Source organism: Trachymyrmex cornetzi, unplaced genomic scaffold, assembly GCF_001594075.2.
Source record: "Trachymyrmex cornetzi isolate Tcor2-1 unplaced genomic scaffold, Tcor1.1 scaffold949, whole genome shotgun sequence".
Classification (NCBI taxonomy): domain Eukaryota; kingdom Metazoa; phylum Arthropoda; class Insecta; order Hymenoptera; family Formicidae; genus Trachymyrmex; species Trachymyrmex cornetzi.
Genome location: NW_017300299.1, coordinates 360791 through 383034, shown reverse-complemented (window position 1 = coordinate 383034; position 22244 = coordinate 360791). Strand labels below are relative to the sequence as shown.

Here is a 22244-nt window from a genome sequence, read left to right as displayed (position 1 = left end):
ATTAGATTCGTGTCACTCGTAATTAAACATCCGCTGTGCTATAACAATAGGCACAATCTACAAGTAATATGGGGCCGCGAGGATATTTACTTGGACGCTTGACGGATCCTGTGAAAAGGAGAGCCTACCAGCTTGTGCCAAGCTGGTCGGACTGGACAGGTTTGTGGGACTGCTCGTTTGAGGACTCTGGAATATACCAGCGGTTCGACCATTTCAAAAAGATTTCCCGCTTTCAGTGGTAAATCCTACTTGTCTACAGCTTGTCTGTACGTAGCTCAACAACTTCGCTCGTACGAGTGATAAAAAATATATAAGATGAACGGCGATTGTTGGAAAAACAAGAGACCGATGAGAAAAACGCGAACGAACAATTTCGATATCGACATCTGCCTTTTACCTTCTTTAATTGAATATTCTTTCGTCGGCCGCATCAATTGTAAAACGTTAAGTTAGTTAACCAATTTCAATCCGCTCAAAAGTAGAAATAGATTACTTCACGTCGATATCGACGAAAGCCGCCCCCTTTTAAAAAATAAATGCATTTCCCCCATAAATAACATTTACATTGGCTGCATTCCGTTTCACGCGTGATGTGCATAATGCATCATTTATCCTTGTTTAACATTCGGTGAATAACAAGGATAAATAATGCAGCATAGGCATTATGCGTGAAACGGAACGCAGCCATTATCACAATTTTTATGCAAACTTATCAGGTCGTTTTTCTCAGCCACAGATACTAAATATAATAATATTATTATATCTAGATATCTAGTAATTATCACACATATCTAGATATTATAATTATTATATACCTATATTTAAATAGAGATTAATAATCTAAAAACAATGAATTTTTGTTGAGATAAAATCTTGACTCATTTAAAAATTAGTAATTAAATAAATTTAAAATGTTTTAAATATCAATCTTTTATTCGTCACAGTAATCTAAGTTGAAAGAGAAACCAATTCTAACTCTAATATTGTACATCTAAAGTTTAACTGATAAGATATCGAGATTTTATCGTAGACCGGATGGATTAAATTATCCGTTGAATAACAATGAGTAACGTCACTTATTTATAGAACCTATTGGCGATTGTAGCAATAAACAAAATTGTCTTTCGTTTTTCACTTAATACGTGCAAAATCGCTCAGAGAAACATATCTGATAGCACAAGACAATAATAAATTTATCGCAACATGACATTCAAACTATCATTTAAAGTTCTATAATTTCGAATACCATTTTACAGACATTTTTTCCGAGGATCGAAGACAGGTGAGAGAATAAAAAATATTAAAAAAAAATTAAACGTCGCTGTAAAGCGATTAAGACTCGTTCAGAAACGTGCAGCCTCGCGAAAAGTGCGTATAATATCAAGAGAAAAGAAAAGAGAAAATATTATCATAGTCGATGTACGATAATCGGTTGAACAACTTACATTGCTGAACGGCGTACTACTCGAATGATCCTCCTGGTCCAGAGGAGTGTGGAGTGGCGACGGAAAGTGTACGTTGCTCAAGTCGGGCAACGACCCTGTGTTGTTGCCTATAGGTATTTGCTGTCCCGGTGGTTGCGAGCTCGGGTATATACTGAACAAAAAAGTTCACGAAAATCGTAACTAACTCAATTAACTCTCGCAACGCAATCAAATGAAAGTTTTTATTGGATGTAATTCCACCGCTCAGTCAGCAAAAGTCATAAAACTGAATCGTGAAGCAAACTAGAAGAGACATTTTCTCTGTTCACATGAAAACGCTAATTTTTTAAAACGTGCTATTGATTTCTTATCATTTAACAATACGTACTTAATCCCAGGCACTCTAGGCATTTCGCACGAGGATCTTGGTCGTTCGATGAAACCATGGTGAGAATCTCTGTTGTCGTTTCCGCTTCCGGTCATAGCGTGTTGATCTGTTAATTTCAGAATACGCGATTTATCAAGTTTCGAAATTATATTGTACATAACGTCGTAAAGCCGATATATGTTAACATGATTTCTCTTATTCCAGACAATACTTTGCTTGCGCGATGCTGAATATAAAATGATCATTTTGATACAGCATCTTCCGTTACGGTTGTACAGAATGCATGAAGTTTCTCAAACTAGTTATCCGATTTCTCCGGAGCAACGTAATACCGCTTACTAACGTTACTAGTTACTATCGTATAACATTTCATATGTTCCGTTGTACACTGATCTCTAGCACGAGTTCGCTCTGGAAAGTTTCGCGATTTGACGCGATCTAAGGATAATTTATATCAAAACTGTACCGTGTTATTGTTCCAAAGACTTTGCACGTCACATCTGCACGAAGAACTTTGCGAACTTTGTCTTGGGAGAGGATCGATTCCTTGTTTAAATTGTATCAACTTTATAATCGGCGTATAGTAAAAGCATCTAATTAGTTTTGCGAATGCTGCAAGATGTAAAACCACGAGAATTCTAGGTTCATATAGTTTGGAGTTGTGAAAGCCTTTAACGGGTAGATTATAAGCCGCATGCACTTCAGAGGCGAACGTGTAAGGTCTCTGAGAGATCAATCTCTTTGTAAAATTCTCTAGGTAACCACTTATAAAGGAACGAAGCGGTGTCGCGACATAACGAAGTAACGAGGCAATATGGTAATGACGGAATTTCCGAGCTGGGCTGATTCGCAAAATCACGTCAAAAGTCAAAAGTCAAAGAAGCAACTTCGCGAAGAGCGTTTTATATAGAGTGAACTCATTAATATAGAATCCAAACGACGCTGAAAAACTGTGTCATTCACCCATGCGAATACTCGATCACGCTCGAATTGTTAAATGTCGAGGGAGTAAAAACATGATTTCATTTTCACGCAAAATAAATCACGTAAACTGCACGACGTATCATTTTAGCCTCGTTTAAATTATTAACGGTTGACGAAATAATGTTTACGTGTGAAATGGTGAGTTTTATACAAGATATTTGATTAATCGCCCTAATTCTCTTGATCAACTGCAGTAGATCTGCAGAAATACGCTTTTAAAAAATGTAATATTTATGACAAAGTTTTAATAGATTAGACACATATATCTCAATATTATACTCGATATGAATTGGAGTAAATAGTTATATTTTTATTTATAATGAAGATACTTGAAAAAACACTGCAAATATAGACATTAATTCTCGCACTGAGAAAAATTTCTGATTAAAAATGGACAAACCAGAAGTTTCCAATCAAATATCAATCAAAATTTTAATTGAAATAACCAGATGTCCAATTATGATGACCAAAATTCTGATTAATGTGATCAGAATTTGTTTAGTTTGTCCATTTTCAACCAGAAGCTTTTCTCAGTGCGTGGATAACAGCACGTAGTAAGCGCTTTGACGAAACCTTGTATTACGTAAGATTTGATAACTCGTAGTCTTTCACTCAGCATCCGTCGTAGAGAGAAAGCGCGCGTCATGGGTCATCCGGGGTATACTGGTCGAAACAGGTTTACCTATGATAAATAAAAAGAAAAGAAAAGAGTAAAACCGAGATGCGTCGCTACCTCGTCGATGAGGTATGGCGGAGGTTGATTGGCAAGCCTCGTTGGCGCTCTGATGCAAAGCGGAGTCCGAGTTTGTTCTCCGCCAGGTATCCGGTGGCGGTGGCGACAGGTAAGGCACGCCGCTGTACGGTGACGTGTCGTGCCTTTTTTCCATCGGGCGAGATCGCATAGGTCCCACCCCCATGCTTCGGCTTCTGTTGTCGCTACGGTACATGGCGTTGTGCTGCATCTCCTCCAGATTGCTGAGCGCCGTCTGCAAAAAACGCACAAATCCTTCTTGAGGATTACAATTGGCATTGCGCGGCGGTGTAACAGCGTGCAAAGATTATAATGTAAATTAACGATAACAGAAACGTTTGCGAATTGTGCGGTAACGAGCAATGCTGTGCCTTTATCGTGGACTAACTTTTTGTGCAACTGTACAAAAAAAAAACAGTTTTGTTAAAGTATCTAAAGTTAAATACATCTGAAGATAATTTTATTGGACTATCAAATTAGTATGTATTATTATTATGTAGACGCTCAAGTTAGTTGTAGAAAATTTTTTGCAGTATTGTTCATGTTTGAGTTTCTTACACATTTATTTTTATTTCAATAGGAATAACCACTGAGACAATACATTTTTATAATCCAAGAATATGTACGGAAAGAATGATTTCGCTGAAGCTGTATTTAAAAATCTAGCTAAATGTAGATCACAAAATAACTTTTTTGCACCAAAATAATTACGTAAAAATCTCAAGTATAATAAGCAATACTGTATAAGAAGTTTTGACATTTTAGTAATTAATTTGAACGTCCTACATAATTATTTTAATAGGTTAATCAAGTTATTTATATTTAGCTTAATTTTTAAATACTTCAACAAAATCGTTCTTTCCTTGCAGTTTCTTTATATAATATTATCGCAATCAATAAGTACGTATACTGTATGAGATATAAATGTCTTTTCTGTAAAATTTTAATGCGATAAAATAATTTTAGCTCCTTGTTTGCGAGAAAAAAAAACGATTGTAAGCGCTGCTCGTGTCCGATTCGATTTTCGAGTCAAATAAAAATGCGAGCAGAACGACTGGAGATATCAATGCTCCGGGAAATAAGAGCGAGCAGTGATAATTAACGAGCACTGTGAGTCATATCACTGATAAAATAGAATTCCGACGAATTACATTATTCCAAATTATACAGTGCACCCGAGAGGAGTCATTACGAAGACACATTCACGTGCTTTATACGTGAGAGGTAGGAAGGAGACGAGGTCGAAGCAAAATAATTCGCTTCTATCTACGTGCTTTGGTGGCAAAACCCGGTCTCTGAACTCTCCAACCATCGGCAAACCATTCAACCGACGACGAAGAATTTTCTCGCTTCGCGAATCCCGTCTCATAAAACGTCTCGTCTGCTTTATGACCCCGCCATCGTCGTCGGCGTTATGAGTGGCGATTAAAATGACGTAAAGCAATTTAATGCCGGTGTTTGGATGGCCCGGATACCTATAGAAATCCATTTGGATGTTTCATCTGAAAAAATTCATAACGCGTTATGTACAAGAAAATTCAACGAGTCTGAGCTCCATCGATATCTCGCGTTTTTTACTATGACATAAATTTTATGTCGCAATCTATCGAATACGTTATCACCTCGCTGCTTTCTATCGTGGCTATTTTTGCCGCGTATTTCATTATATATTAAGTTTTTCAGCAAACAGTTACAATATTCTTCCCTTACGCTTCTCGCTTGAGACGCAGGGAGATGTGTATCAAGAGCCACTTCTGAGAAGCAATATCTCGCTGCTTCTCAAGAAAAGAAGGCATTCTATAAATTGGACATCGCTAGCTAGATCAGATAACATCATGTTTTCCTTTTAAGAAACTCCAGGTGAAGATTATTTGCGATTACATTCTCTACATCTCATAATCATCTTATCGACGATGAAATTATTCTTTAATTCTAAATTCTTTGCATTCATCTTTTGCGATCTTACACAGATCTTACATGTACAATATAATAGAAGCAACAAACTTAATTAACAATAATCATTAATAACAATTAAAAGATGTTTGGAAGTTTGGGTTAATTTAAAGTTGGAGAGAGCTTTCCTATAAGACGCATAATCGTTAAAAAAATTCCCCTATTAAATTCTCATAAGAAAATAAGCGCCAGGGGCTAACGGGGATGAAACAATCTCGTGGGATTTTGAGCTTCCTGCCTGCGGCGAGAATTTGTCTAATAAAGAAATCTGCTCTCGCGCGCTGCGTTAGTCGACATGTGTTGGACAAACGTGGGTCGCACGGCTATTACCTAATATCTGTTGAATTATGCGATAAACACGGAACGTCTCTCCCACGATTATGGTGGACGATTCGTGGATGATCGTGCGTATCTCATCCGCTCGTTAATCATACGACAATATCAGTTTCGAAAGGCGTTTCGACATCATACTTCAAGTGGATGTACCAGCGAATCATTTGACATGACACAACACTTTATTCGAAATCAAACTCTCATTATTTAATATTTATGTTAGAAATCGAATATAATGATATCTATATTGAAGCTATACGTTATTGAATACTCCGTATCCAAATCCGTTATCGAAATGTCAATGTTCGTGAATATTGCAGTTCATTTTATTAGGGTAAGGAAGGAGGAGTCTGATACTGAAGTCTACAACATAAAAATTTATTGTACTTCAAGAAGAAAGAAAAGGACTTGGTTTACACAAAACTATTCCTAAACCCACTCATCCATCATACCTCCCACGCACGTTTACTTATACCTAGACTTATATAATATTCTACCACCTATTTTTCTATTCACCCTTAACTGTTTCTCTTTCCTTTCCTTTGTCTTAACTTTCTCTATCTTTCTCATTCTACAATATTATCACCTTATATTCACAGCCTAATATTCCATAGGATAAAAATTCGAAACTCTTGCATCTCTTTTTATATTATTCTATCACTCTGCGTATTTCGAAAGCGATTGTAGAGAAAAAAGTTTACGATTGCGCGTCTCGTTAATTAGGAGAAATCTTTGATTCTCACACTCGCCGTGGCGAGTAGATGTATAGCGATATTTATATGCGACGCAACAGTTCCACGTAGTTGGAATTGCCGGTGACGTAACAGCTTAACCACGCGCGCAAGCACGCGTGTGATAACTCCCGCGCGATAGGTTTTATCGAAGCGTATTTTGAGGAAGCTAGCGCCGCGATACAAGTTTTAACGACCGGATCATCACTACGCTACGTTACCCCATTTGCATAATGTAATATGCAGAACGTATCGGCGTCTGGTATAGTGACGATGCAAGAATAACTTCACCGCGACTTTTTTTACGTCGCATAGACGAGCAGCGCACACAGACGTAGTCTGCGTGCACGTGCCCGGGATATTCGTCGCGTCCGCGCGCGTATGATGATAGTGGACGTTAACATATTCCGCCGCGCGCAGGAATAGTGGACGCTCGCTCCGGCCACGCCGGGCTTTATATAAAGCCTTTGTTAGGATAAAACCCCGTCCAGAAATTATAAATAACGATGTTATAAGCAGCCACAAAATGCTATTAACTTGTATGATTTATGACGACGATCGTGCTGCCACACGAATCGATAAGGAAGAGCTACTATTTTAACGCCTAAAACAAAAGATCTTCTTGTTGTTAATTAAATTTGTAAAGAGCGTAGAGTCAGAATTCTCCTCCTTCTTTTTTCAAACGCGCGATCAAGAGATCTCTGCTAATTTGTTTCTAAAATGATACTGAGAAAGATATATATATATATACCAAAAAGGCTATATTAGAGATCTTTACTGCGTACTCCTCTTGAGAGAAAGAAAAAATAAAACTTCACTAATAATATCTGGATAAAAAATCTGGAAATGAAATAGTGATTCCACGCGCGGGTCGACGTCTCCCATTCACAACTTTCCCAATGTCAGGGCCGTGGGCGTCGCACGAGACGGCGCGACGCGGCGCATCGACCAAGCCGCGCGCTCGTTCAAGAACCATATACCTTCAATTAATGTCGACGCTAATAAAAGGCATGTCCGTGTCCTCGTGTCCTCGTGCGAACCATATTTACCACATTCGCCATATTCTCGCCTGAAAGTTGAACGAGAATAATCAACCGTCTCCGTGCAGCAGGCTCTTTTTGCAACGTTAGCGTTCCTTTAGACGCGATTTTCTCTTGTTGAATGCCGTGTATTTCTCGATTATAAAATACGTTGTCATAATCCAGTTTAGAAATGAATGACCCATTTGAAGACAATGTGAGGCGGCTAAAGCCGTTTATCGTTATACAGCTCTGCTGCCGGAGCGGCTCTGGCGGTTTTCATAGTATCTTCATATATTTCTCTCTCCCTCCCTTTCTCTCTCTCTCTCAATAAGTTTCAATAGATTAGAGAATACGCGGTGAAGCTCATCGTCACTACTGTTCGCGGCATGTCGACACGTGCCGGTAATCAAAACGAACGTGCGCGACAGCAACTCTCCTTACCTGCATTTCCTGACACGAGGCCAATATTAGTCTCGCGAGAGCAACGTGTGACGGATGCGAAGCACATTGAGGGTTACAAGGCTGCACGATCGATGTTACATACGTCGCGTCGCCGCCAGCCGATTCCCTCTTGTGTTTCACGTCTCGCCACGAAGAGACCAGAATGTAATTACTACGCTATCCATATTCAAGAATGAGATTACCAGAGAGTGAGCCTGTCAAAGTAGTAGCGCACACGTGCGCCTGCAACATATCGTTCGCATCCAATCGCATCGCGGAATGCAAAGCACTATGGTGCTGCATGTCGCTTACTGTCCCGAATTTTAATTTATTCCGTTCCTAACCTTGTGATACGACAGAATTGAAAGACATGAAAAAGATCCTATCCGAATGATAAGAGTTCAAACTTGAAATTTTTGCAAAAACTTTCCAAAAGATAGCTCGCTTGTCTTGTATTATTCACATGGAAATCCAACTCCGACCTCAAAGCGAAACAAGTTTTCAACGGGAAAATTTGCAACTTTCTACTAATCATTTATATCTTTTTAGTCGTTTTATTATAACAACTTTCTATTAACCACATGCGTCTTATACCTGCGCCCACATTGATCTATCTTTTCTCTCGTTGAAAAATACTATATAAATATTTACATAAAAAGAGATATATTTAAAAATGTGTCTCGTGGATTTAACATATCATCTAGATTTATGCAAATAATCGTTAAAATTTATCGTTATATTAATTTGTGCAAAACAATTCTATGTTGCAACAAATAATAAAAATAATATTTATGATTAATTCGTTCTTTATATTTTTCTTCTCTTTCGCAAATGAAAGAAATCATACAAACACAATTTTAATCGGAAAATTGCATGTCCGTTTTCAGAAGCAATCTCTTAAGCTTTTAGATGCGATAATTTATTAAATTCCTTTTCAGTACAATGTTATGCGAAAAGAACCGTTTTCGAAGGTCGTGTACGCGTCAATACGCGTGGTTTATGCCCGAACGAAGAAAAAAAGCGAAATACGAGGGAAAATCTTGGGTCTATATGAACAAATACCCTCAGCGAAAAATTATCATCCTAATACAAAGTATTGATTTTACGCAAAAATAATAAATATTCGCATAGTTATAAAGCGAAAGAGATTGATGCTGACGCAGAAAAAAATTTTACAGCAGAGAAGTTAAACTTTTTCCCGACTTGAATGAACTTTGATTTGGACTTGAGCCACGATGCTCTGTTATTAAATATTCATCCGGTTTATGTCCTTCGACTTTCACAGATGATATTCAAGGACACCGCGGTCGATCGAACGCCGATGACACTTTCCAGGTTGTAATTTTATCTTCATTTGACCTCTTATGCAAGTCGACCGTCCGATGTCGGATCGCTAACGGTGCAGTGGAATGAGAAATTATGGAGCGAAGCAGTCCCTCGCGCGAATCACGCCGTATAAGGATTTTCTCAACGAGAAAATCAAAGATCCTCTCGGCATTATTGGATAATATTACGTAACGCAGGATAATCATCAAACTTTTGGCAGAGTTACGCTGAAATTGGATTTCAACTCCGGAAATATTTCTGCTATATAAAAATGCAAAACAAGATTTAAGTTTGAATGTAAATTGGCAGCACCAACTTACGCGGAATATTAATCGAACTCTCGATCAACAGGATGATTAATACACAAGCTACATAAAAAGCGACGAAGAAGGTGGCGAATGATTAAATTTTCGTTAATGGAAGATGGATCTTAATGGTGAGAGTCGGACAGAAATATTAAACGAAAATATTTTAGCCTGGAAAATAAGGACGTGCGAGACACGTCTTATGAATGGGGCGAGTAATATGGAACACGACGTTGAAGAGGTCGGGAACCGATCGTCACGGAAGAAACTTCCCTTTACGACCTCCCGCTCCTCCTACTCGCTCGCACAGTTCTCTACTCCTAGGTAGGTTATATCCTTGCCTTCTGATGACAACTTCGCTCCACCCACATACGTCGTCGTCGGTCGTCGTCACGACGCTTCGCCGCCGTCTGCCGACGACGACGACGACGACGACGACGATGACCCAGTTCAACAAGGATACCCATCGCCATTCAAGACTGATAAGAAAGAAACAGGACGCATCTCTGACCGAATTCGTCGCGCTTTTCCGCAAGAATCATGGATAATTCCACCTAATCGCGTACAAAATATCAACTTACGTTCGTATTCTCTGATATAAATTCATAAACTCTGTCTCATCATGGATAAAGCAAAGAAACAGGAAACAAGCAGTTTATAGCGAGTTTGTCTCTTGAAGAGATTGCTTCGTTAATACACTCGGACGTAATCCCCGGGAATCTCAATGAGAAACGAGCGTTATCCTCGGAAGTCTATTGTCGTGTCGTGAGCTGCAAGCGGGCGGATCAAAGGATGCAGATTCTGTTTTGCAAACGATGGTAAAGCGTTGCTCTGCGAGAAACGGTATTGACCCTCCCGCGTAAAATTTCGCAACAATGCAATTCGAGGCTGGGTGCAGCTGCGGCTGCAGTAGCAGCCGTAACCGTAACAATCGGCACGCCGCGCCGGGAACGAATGAAACTGGTGAGTACCTGCACGAGAGTAACGCGATCAATATTCTGTTTGCGAGTGCACACTTGCCCTGAAGCACGTGTACGCGATGGCGTTTGTTTTCTGCCGTGTTCCCGGAGTTATCCGTGTTGGAGGAATATCCTTTCGTGTAAACTCGACTCATTCTAAAGGCTACAGAAGCACTCTATGATCGAGAAAGCAAACGACGATCCTCTTTCCAGTTCTTTTTTGTTGAAAAAAAAAAACGCAAAGTTACTTTGCAAATAACGGCCAATTTGAGCCCAATTACGTTTTAAATTCCAAGTTTTTGACAGTAAGATAATCTTTTTTGTATTTTTTTCTAGTCGATACACTAATATTTCCCTATTCCACGTTCATGAAAATTAGAACAGTTTTAGTTTAGTTTGTACAAGCATTTGAATATAGGGATGTTAGACGTAGTTCCGAAATGAAATGGAATTAAGTATTACGGCGATATTATTCCGAGCTTGCTATTTATATTATCCCGAGAATGAGTACGTACGCGTTATCGCCCACGGGGCTGCCATTCAATTGAGATTGCGCCGACAGAGATCGGAGCGCAAAGCTAGACCGAGGTTCTCTTCGCGGCGACATGAACGGCGGATAGGTGCGCCACGGCACGTGCGCAGGAGCAGAAATCCGCCGGAAATTCGATCGATTCGTGTGCGCGCGAGAAAGTTGGACGAGCGAGAAGACGACGCGAATGCAATCGCGACGCGACGACAGGAGGCCTCGAGAGGCGCACAACGAATGATCGAACGGCGGGGTAAGAACCTGGGAGGGATCTCTTGACCCCGATCGCACATACATCCGAGAAGAGGAGGTAGACCGCCTCGGTGCATTTTCTCGCGATCGAAGTTCGACCTTGGCTAGGTGGCAATGTATCCGGGTCTTTTCTTAATTGCGAGCGATTGCTTTATACACACTTGAATATATCGCGTTCCGAGAGAGAAAAGCAGTGATCGTCTCGTCGGAATTGGCGATAGTTGCGTTTAGCAGAAAAAGTAGCTCTGCAACTATTCTTCAATATTTCGCGTCCTTAGCGGATCTAAATCAAGATTGTCACAGAAAATAAATTTTAACATTCCCTCCTGATTTCTCCAGGTTTTCCAGATGAAAATGGAAAATTTTCCACGATTAATATAAAATATGTAAATTTTAACATTTAAACTCAAGGATTGTAGGAAAGCTATATTAAAAATGCAAAAAAAACTTAGTAGCATAGTAAAATTTTGGGTGCAAATTGAAGCCAGCAAAAATTAGTTTTGAAAAAAAGAATGCAGTTACGCGACGAAAAAGAGGGATCAAATAAAAATATTGAATAAAATATATATTTGAATTATTTTGTTAAAATCGTTTAAAATGCGCAAGTTTTAAACTATAAACGTCAGATATAATATTTAAAAAATTATAACAATTATATTTGGAATAGGAGCAGTTTAAGAAAATTGCGAGCAAATTTTGAAATTCCAGGCTTTTTTACATTTTCCCCTAACTTTTCCCGGTTTTCCCGGTTTTTCCGGTTTTCCAAGTCTGTGGCAACCTGGTAAAGGTATAAATCAATTGTATTAAAGAATCTAACAACAATTGCAACCGCTGCTTTTCCTGAAAACGCGCAACCATTAAGAAACGCGTTGTCCAATTTGGAACATTTTGGTACGGCACGTAGACTTGAGATAATCGGATATTAGAATAGATCGTATGCCGGCAATTTGTCGCACCAACTGCTAATAGAAACTTGCGCGGGATATAAGCGGTATTATAGGACTCGTTTTACCCTCAAACCAAGCGCTGCATCAAGGTCGAAGTGTATTAATAAGCACGTAGCTCTCCGTGGCATTGTGATACTCCTAGACTAAACACAATGATTTCCCATTGTCCTGTGTGATCGATCAATTTCGCGCGAAGCTATAAGACAGCTCACAAAGTATCACTTATTCAGGAAACTTACAAGGTCTGTCGGTACGAGGAAACGCGGCTTTACATTATTCCGAATTACATACAATTTTGCGATACGTCGTACGAGTTTCAGCTAAAATACTAAAGAAGTTAACCGTCTATATCTGAATTACGTACAATTTTGCGCTCATCTAAGTTTCAGATGAAACACTAAAGAAAATCGATTCAAGGGAATGCTTACAGATCTCGTTATTGATCTCGTCTATGAAAAAAATTTTTCGTTATTTGATATCCATAAAAAAAACTTATTTGTCAGACCTACATTCTTATTATTTCGTATTATTTCACAAAATCTTATTTCTAAATCTGTTTTTTCTTTTTTTTTTCTTCGATAACACGCAATTCTTTAACTTGTTGCGTGAATCCACAAATGTCTCAACTATCTAAACACACCATCAATCGAATTACGTTATATCCGTAATCTAATTAATTTTCAATGATTGCTAGTAGATGGAAAATAACGCGTAATAGAAGGTCAATCAGACGAGTTCATCGATTTGATTTAATGCGGTTAAATTTGAGAATACTGTCTTTTGCCCTCGCCTCGCAAAGACTTACAAATGTCGCAAACGTCAATAATAACGTGGTGTATATGACGCGGTTTCGATATTACATTTCGTTCCACGATTTAATTGCTTCGTTATGAAGTGATACGTGATACGTGCTCTATGCGCGTATACTGTAAACTGAAATACGAATTCCCTTTGTTTATTACCTCCGGCAGCGTTACATATTGCAGCTTCCTATAAGCAAACAATTATATTCATTGACAAATTGCAACAATCGTACAATACAAAGTTTGATGTATAATTCCAAGTTATTATGGTGGTAATATGATCGGAAATATCAAATTAGTGCATCACAAATACGAGCACAGTTAATACGAGATCTTTTTATCTTTTTTTTTCTTCTACCTCGGATGTAAAACGACAAAATTAACCAATTTTCAGTTATTATCATACCTAGCAATTTCGTATCACGATGTTGACGATGATTCTTACAATTCAACAGTAATTTGATAATCGCTACGTACATTGTATCTTTACTGGTTACGACACCGTCTCGTGCAAGCATTTTCCACATTATTAATAGATACGCTTTGTTTAGGTATTGATAATACTACGTATAAGTATTTTTTTTATAAATTAGTAAAAATGACCTATTGTGAATTAGTAAAAAAATAATTCTGCTACGACATATTACAAAAATCTTTTGTAACATGATGATAAATTCGAATACAGAGGCATGCAAATTGAATTGTTGGAAAACAGAATATCCAAAGCTTGAGATATACATAATTAATTCCGACAGTAAATATGTCGAAATTGAAAACATCATAGGGTCGTGCGTTGAACCGAATAAGCGTCCGTCTCCGGCTTAGGTTCAATAGAGTTAATTACGTATATTAAGAGCTTCCCGTTATTCAGCTTAAAGTAAATATTTGAAGTGTAATTTCATAATTTCCACGGAAAATTAGAAATAGAGAAAGATCAATAAGAATATGTTCGTCTTCCCAATAGAGACTATTTTTTTCTCTTTTAAAGATGATTTTTAAAAAGTTAAAAATTTCTATAAAATATATATATATATATAGTTTACATTGTTTAATGAATCATATTAGAATATTTACGTAAGTTGGCAATATTTTATTAAAATAATTTACGCATCTTATTGGACAGTATTATCATCGAGTATAAAACGAGGGGGGAAAAAAATCACTTATTCCCTAGCTTTGTCGATACCAATTACATGTACACTGAATGAAAAAGTTCCACGCACTATTAACGAACGTACGTTTGTATAAATGCATATGCATATTCAGGATACATACAAGGTCGCGGACACATGTAATTGAACGGTCTGCACGCTTCCGTTAAGAGTCGAAAATTAGCTGGGGTTTAACCGGCGACTTAACGACGAAGAGCCTCAATCAGTAAGTGAAGGATATAGCATTAGCCCTCTGTCAAGCACGCCCACATCCCGTCGTCGCGGCGTTATAAAAACAGCGCGTAACCAGCGCGGATGGTACATTTTGCCTTTGAAAAGTGACATATCGAGGTTGAAGCGAGCGAGCGAGCGAGCGAGCGAGCAAGCAAACGTACGACAATGCACGTGTCAGTGATCCTCGGCGTAGTGTTGCTACAGGCGATTTACGTGTCCGCCGGGGTAAGCCCTTCAGCTTACTTTCGTTAAACGCGCTCCAGATCCCCGTACAATAGGGACAATAATCGGCAGTGAGGTCGCTGTACGCATTGTGATGTGCGATTCGCCGAACGTCGCGCGCGCGCGCGCGCGCGCGACCTGTCGAGAATGGTGCTAAAGTCCGACACACGAGAATACCCACTGCGACGCGCTCGTAATAAATTCTGATTTTGCGTAGCCACCTGACTGGATCCCCGCGGAAATGTTGGAGATGGTTCAAGCTGACAAGGAACGGTGCATGGCCGAACACGGAACGTCTCAAGGTGAGCCCCGCAATTAATAGCACGATCAACATGCGGCCAATAATCCCGCGCTATTATACAAACTATTTTCCATAACCGTTTCAAGCCCCAAAGTCAAACATTATAGTCATTTCGAAAGAAATAGATTTCTTCTATTACAAGAGCTTTCTATCTATATATCAAAGTTTTCATCTCCTCGCATTTATAACGGATATCTCAATTTCGCGATGCAGCGAGTATCGATGAAGTTAACGATGGGAAGCTTTCGAATGACCGGAGTATAACGTGCTACATGAACTGCCTTCTCGATGCCTTTAGCTTGGTAACATTTTTATAGATATCATTACGCTTATTTATACACTATTTATACGACGAATGCAAATCTGATCGAAACGATTTTTCGCCGATTAGGTCGATGAAGAGGGTAATTTGGAAGCTGACATGCTGATAAGCGTTATCCCAGAACAATTTCAAGAGATAGGTAACAAAATTTTGAACAAATGCGCTAAGCAAGGTACGTTGTGTGAGCAAAATGCATTTTTTTATAATTACTTTATTATTATTTCATTAACTTCCCGCTCTGATTTGGTTAATGTTTCAGACGGCGCAGATGCATGCGAAAAAATCTACGAAATAGCGAAATGCGTCCAAGGAACTGTACCAGAGGTAAATAGATTCATTGTTTCAAGTCAGTAACGACAGTAACTCTTAATAAAATTGTAATTAAACGTTTTATTTTTTAATTCAATATTATTATTATTATTATTATTATTATCATAGTAAAAGAATACATTTTTGGTGCGGTTAAATCGACATTGTCAGTAAAATCCTTTTTATACTTGTTTTCCGTTAATTAATCGTGTAAATGTATTTTGTTACAGTTGTGGTTTATGGTTTAATTCGACACATGGGAGAAGAATTTACTCCACAAGCACATGCGACGATGTTCTCCGATATATCCCGCGCATAACGTTACGAAGTAAAACAATTCGTTCGTGGAAAATAATAAAGAAGAAAGAAGTAGCATATAGGGATATACGAATTACGTAAATTTTAAAAATGTGATTTGTATAATAATAATAATAATAATAAGTAATTATTATGAACACGCTGTGCGGTCTAACATGAATAAAATTAGTAGAAAATATTAATGTTTGATATTAAAATATTGGCCAAGATATAAATATGCATTGAAATTAAATCAAATCCAAGCAAATTAAAGGGAGGGGTATGAGATATCGATGCATAATCACGAGATATTTGTGTGTCCATGTTTAATTAAATAATTTTTTATGATTTTATTCGCCTTTGATTCTAGTATACCATTTGACTTTCTCACTGTTCGCAGAATCGCGTGTAGGGTGAAGCGGGGTGTGTCAAATTAATTAAAAAGGATTCGTTACAAAGAGTAAATTATATAGCAAAGTTAATTAGGTACAATAGTTTCTCGAGAGAAAATATTTATTTTAAAAAATATTGTGAAGTAAAATATCGAAGGAAGCTATAGAAATCACTGTCAGTTCAGTAAAACCGAAGGATCCCCAGTGTATAAAAATGAGGTAAGTCCATAAGTCTATTTTAGAAACTGTGTATGCTTAAGGTTGACTTTACAAATTGCGAACTTATTCATATGTCTGATAACGAATCCTTTAATTATGTACGAGGTAGGGATTTCCTCGCCTGATAGTGTGCCATAATTTCGACAATCGTATATTTTAAGCACACGCGTTTTTATATAATAGCGTATACATTTCCGAAAGTTTCGCATGTAAATTAATTACTTGTTTACGTGTAGTAGTACACATAATTATACGGTCTTTAGTCGTGAAATTTTCTACACTTTGATTTTACGGTACGACAACCAGCATTTTTTCCATCAATGTGGAAAAAAATGTTGTGTAATCTCATCATTGGATCTCTATCTGAAATAACATCGCATAATTTTCTCAGTCCACCTGGGTACGAGAAAACTTCAGAAAATTTAATTATTGCTTCGGATAATGCACAGCTGCTAACGTAAGCACATTTTACTGTAAACTTTGAAATAACGTCAAGACTAAATGAAATTATTTTGCAAAATTTTTCACACGATATTTAAAAAAAAACACATACTTATTGGCTAGATTTGTCATATAAATCATTAATCAATTTGATAATAAATCTTATTACAAGTTAGTAAGCTGCTTGAAATTTGACGATTGATTTAAATTCGTTAAAACTTTTCGAAACTTCCGCTATAATTTATTATCGCGATTTCGTGACTACCTACGTCATTCTGTAAATCCCTCGGAAGCAGATATTTGCATGAATATAATAATAATTATGCATGAATATATACAGAATCATTAATGACTGGACTTGGTCATTTCCATAAAAGTATTTTCTGCATGGAATTTATGTTGGTTTGCATAGCTTAATAAAACAGTTCTTCATTGTTTATCGAATGTATACACTGCAACTACAATACAGACATGAGACAAAGGTCACAGAGTTCAAAATGCAGGATAAAACCTTGAGTCATTCTTTTTAGTATATAACACGAGCGAAAACGTATGCATCGTTTACCTGCAATTAACGTAGCATAGCCACATCGAATTAACCATAATCGTGTTGTTATAATTCTAATTATTTTGCGACTTTAACTATTTTGTTCGTCACCGCAGGATTTCAATTTAATTGCTACTAAAAAATAATCGACTACACAACTACATTTATAGTGTTCAATGCAATCGGGAATATCTCTAATAATTCGTGCTATTGCGTACGTGCCATGCAATTTCATTGCTGTGTAAAGACGTTGCAAAAAGAAAAAGGGGAAGATCATTACGAAAAGAAAATTGTTACGATCGATACCAGTCGATACAACTCCTACTGCGTTCAGTGATGTGCAGCGTGAACAATATTTATCAATACATTTCCTATTTCATATACGAGTAAAATAAACAGCAAGACATTATACTGTGTTATCCGAAATAAATTTCGTATACTTCCACTAGAACCTAGTGCGGAAAAAAAGCGAATTGTATAAAATATCTGCAGTGCGGAACGACCCTTGAAAACACGGAGAAAAGTCTTTCATTTTGTGCTGATTTAAAAGAAGCTTTCATCAAAAAGTTTTAAAATAATGATAAGTTATGAGTTTTGTCGCGAAACTCACATGATTAAGTTATTAGTTTAAAATAACGTGTGATTTCAAAAATCAATTTTATGCAAGAAAGAATTTCTTTCGAAACTTTGCAATCAAAAACATTGCGTTCATCTAAAATGGATCAAAACTATCAAGATATCGAATTTCATCCGACATCAACGAAAGATTGGCTCTCTCGATCGCCGAGATCTTTTCAATTCGAATAAACCTGTGGCAGAGTGCCTGAATGTAATGTCCAAAACGAATCGACGTAACGTGCAGACTTGGAAGAATTTTTCTCCGTGGAACGAGATGAGGGTGCGTTCCAGAGGGTGCAACGAAACGTTCGGGAGACAACAAGCCGGGGCAACAACAACTGAGGGATGTTTTCGTTCGGGCAAGATCGGTACAGACCTTAAGGTCGATCGAGTGGATCGCGCCGGGATGCGGCGAGGAGTGCTCTTTCGCGTCGTTGCCGCAATTGACATTGTTGTTAACGTTCGGCAGCGAGCCACCCGCCCTGAACTGATTTCCCAGGTTAATGTGCAGATGCTTGCCGCTGGACTGCGGTGGACTGGCGCCGGCACTCTTGACGGACAGCGGGGTCTCCGGTACGCCGGATCCCGTGGGACTAGCACCCACCGAGCTGCTCGCCGAGGCCACCTGTGCAGGTCCCGTCATTGACAACCACACCGCAAACAAAGCAGTAGTCGTAAGCGAGCTTTACAGCTCCGCTTATTGTATACTCGACCGGTTAGCCTTGCGAGATTAGGCGCTTCGAACGAAAACTCAAATATTAGTCAGACATCGGCGCAGGCTAACCAACCTGTTTTTCCTCTTCCTTCCTGCGAGACTTACGGAGTCAGGACTGACGATTCTTTTTTTATCATCCTGCCACCCTCCTCGCACATTCTTATTCTACAATCTACATTTTAACTTTTAAGTCGTAAGAAATTCACCAATTAAAGTCGATTATTCTTTTCACATTTGACTACGATTGGTCAATTTCTTACGACTTAAAGCTTAGGTAATGGCAATGGCTTCTTGTAGAAAGCCCACTACGGTTAATTCTTACTTTAGTCGCAAATGTGTTCGTGATCTTCAGTCATTCCTTTTGTCGATCGTAAGCGTTGGCTTCGCGACGTAGGTATTGACTTTCACGGTATAACGATCGGCCTTTCTGTGGACCACGCTCCGATAAACAGGTTCTTATCTCCGTAGCCGGATTTCATTCTCCGATTGTCGATCTGAACGGTACTCTAAGTTCTGTGAGTGAAAAATTTGGACAACGTGCACGAAATATTGTAAAATCTAACGGAATTCGGTCCCGCATTGTGTTTAATCGGTAGACAAGCCACGACTGTTTAAAAGCTGACAGTTAACAGCTACTTGACAGTCAAATTTAAGCGGGTCTCATTTTAAATCGAAGGTCGGCAAGCTTAAATATTTTATAAACTTTGTAGATCACAAGAGGCAAGATTTAGGAAATTATATAGATATTTATATAACAAGATGCACTGGAAAAAAATGTAAATTTTAATAAATTATTTGTTTAAATAGTACCAACTAATTATTTATTAAATATAAAAATTTATTTATTTCGTACAAAATCATCAATTTAATTTGACAATCATTTTTTTATTTACTAAAACTTGATACATTTCTTCTCGATGTAAAAAACAAAATTTTCATTAACAAAATTCAAAGTATGTAAATATTTATAAGATAGCAAATAAGATAAAAACAATTTCTTATTAAGAAAATTCAAGCTAGATAGTGATTATTATTACGAGTACAATAATAATAATAAACCGTAGTTTGCCGAACCCGGTAGTAAACAATCATGTTTTGATGTCTAAACAAGTAAATTTCTGCGTAAAGGCGCGGTGATCCAATCTCGTTTCATTTGTCCAGAAGATTTTCGCTCCGAGATACTCGGATAGCGACGAACGGTCCCGCGAGACGTCCTTATCTTTTCGACGCGATTGGAGAACGTTCTAACCGCACGGGGGCATGCGGAGGTGCGCTCGAGGACGGTAAATGCATCGACCCAACCTCGCCGACGCTCCCGTTGAAAATACCTCGAGGGCCGCCGGCGCTGCTATTGAGAGAGCGGAATGTTTACATGCGCATGGAAATGAATCGAACGCATCGTAACGAACGCTAAACTTCATCCGCGAGATCACCCGAGAAAACGGCGCCCCCTCTCGATGTTTTTACCCTTTTTTTCGTGGTTTTTTTTTTTATCGAAATTGAAATCCCACGTGCCGTCCGGCGGGTATTTAAACACCGCGCTCCGACTCTACAACGCGGAATTGCCAAACAAAAAATAAATTTGGAGCCACGAATCGTTGTCGCGTTAAAACATGAGTTGAACCGAAGTGCGTGAATTTCGACGTGCGATCAATCACGCTCGCGAGAGATTAATCCGTGTCGCGTAATCGCGCCTCCGAGCGCTTTAGATCGGCGCGGGCGTGCGTGGAAAATCCACGCGACGTAAGTTAGTATAGTAGGTATATGTGCACCGCTCTCTCGCGGTAACGGGAGCCGCGAGCCGAGGATATGCGGCCGCGCGCTTGCGATGCACTTGCACCAGCAGTCGCACATACACACACGCTCGCTCGCGGAGCAACCCGGCCGATACACAGGCAGGCAAGCAGGCAGGCAGGCAGGCAGGCAGGCGGGCAGGGCAGACAAGGCAGGCAGGCAACACGCACGCACGCACGCACGCATATGTATACACACACACACACTCAATCACTCACTCACTCACTCACTCACTCACTCACTCACTCACTCTCACACACACACACACACACGGAGACCGAACAGCGCGGTAAGCGCAACGATAAAAAGGAGAGACGGAGAACGCGAAAGAACTGGGGCAAGGGGATGACGGGGGCGAGGGGAGACACCCGTTGTTTACGTTCTAACATCTGAGTCGAGGGAAGTGCACGACGGGTCACGGCGCGATCGCGGCACGGCACCGAGCCACCCACGCCAAAGGATAATACTGATATCTCCTTACTCTGCTCGTGACGTTCGAGACCTCCTTCATGATCGCCTCGAATGCGGCCGAGTCCTGCGCCTCCTTCTGGTTCAGCAGCGCGATCTTTTCACTGAATTTCCGTGGGTTCGCCATGATGGCTCGCGGCACTAGTTTTTCGCGGACACTCGCGGAACCCGGAGCACCCACCACCACCACCACCACCGCCGCCACCACCAACCACTACTATCGCCGCCGCTGAGCGACCGCCGACCACCAACCAGCCACCCTATCGTCGCCGAACAACACCGTCCGCCGTCCTCACGAATCTCACGATCCGCGATCCGTTTCCTTGCTTTTTTTTCCCCCCCTCGGTAGACGACGCACCACTGGCACCACTGCTCGCGGGTTCTCGCACGGATCACGATTATCGCGCTCTGTCGCTGTTCCCCGCGTAACCCGATGCGTGCTGATGTGTGCCTTCCGGATGGCACTGCCGAACACTGATACGCAAGATCATGCGGCGCAGCGCGCCACGCGCATTGCGCAGGAGCTGCAACTTCGCGGGCCGACTGGACTGGCCGCGCGACGATCGCCGCCCTCTCGCGGCCGTATCCCTCACGGAAACACCTCAGGGACTTTACGATTTTTCCCTCAAATCGTTGCAACAATGCGAAACAAGTTCCCTAGTCACTCGCCATTTTGCGATTGCGCAGTGAGCAGTTTACCCTCAGTAAACATTTCTCACTAAAAAAACGCTGGACGGGAATTTTAAGCAACGTGAACAGACCTAACCTCAGTGAATGGCTGCGTTCAGCAGAGAAAGCAGCTTTGCAACTATTGTAAAATTCACCGATATGATTGGTCTTACCACCGACGAGATACTATTAAAGACCGACATCCTTACGGGAGTTCGCGTCCTTGTGAATATTGAAGTGATTAAGAGTTAAAAACTAATAATATTGTACTAATTTTATGATTTATTAGTTTAGTAGATGCATTTATGCATTTATAACTCAATAATACTCGATTTTTCTTTAAAATTGAGATTTCAGTGTTATCATCAAAGTTTGATTATCAATAAAGATGATAATTGCA

The 22244-nt window shown here is 39.5% G+C and overlaps 2 protein-coding genes across 10 annotated transcripts in view; one reads left to right on the top strand and one right to left on the bottom strand.

Moving 5' to 3' along the window:
• The window catches only part of Crtc (CREB-regulated transcription coactivator), a 29536-nt gene extending 7780 nt beyond the window's left edge, over positions 1 to 21756 (bottom strand). For 4 of the 8 annotated variants that reach the window (XM_018520982.1, XM_018520983.1, XM_018520985.1 and 1 more), the window contains exons 1-5: positions 21189 to 21756; positions 18575 to 18823; positions 3530 to 3782; positions 1813 to 1918; positions 1446 to 1596 (exon numbers count right to left, since the gene is read on the bottom strand). In XM_018520982.1, coding sequence (XP_018376484.1) covers positions 1446 to 1596; positions 1813 to 1918; positions 3530 to 3782; positions 18575 to 18823; positions 21189 to 21302 — 873 coding nt within the window. In that variant the 5' untranslated portion in view covers positions 21303 to 21756. Of the gene's footprint in view, positions 1 to 90; positions 187 to 1445; positions 1597 to 1812; positions 1919 to 3529; positions 3783 to 18574; positions 18824 to 21188 lie in introns of all 8 variants that reach the window. The other 4 variants (XM_018520981.1, XM_018520984.1, XM_018520988.1 and 1 more) reach the window with 3 other exon arrangements.
• On the top strand, positions 14600 to 16491 carry Obp1 (odorant binding protein 1). Of its 2 annotated transcripts, XM_018520990.1 has the most exons (6): positions 14600 to 14755; positions 14970 to 15054; positions 15267 to 15355; positions 15445 to 15547; positions 15635 to 15699; positions 15915 to 16491. In XM_018520990.1, exons 1-6 carry the CDS (start codon positions 14696 to 14698, stop codon positions 15930 to 15932), a joined length of 420 nt encoding a protein of 139 aa, XP_018376492.1. In that variant the 5' UTR covers positions 14600 to 14695; the 3' UTR covers positions 15933 to 16491. The 2 variants fall into 2 exon arrangements, with proteins under 2 accessions (XP_018376492.1, XP_018376491.1); XM_018520989.1 differs by lacking the exon at positions 15915 to 16491 and having other exon boundaries at positions 15635 to 15729.
• Positions 21757 to 22244: the final 488 nt, after the last annotated feature.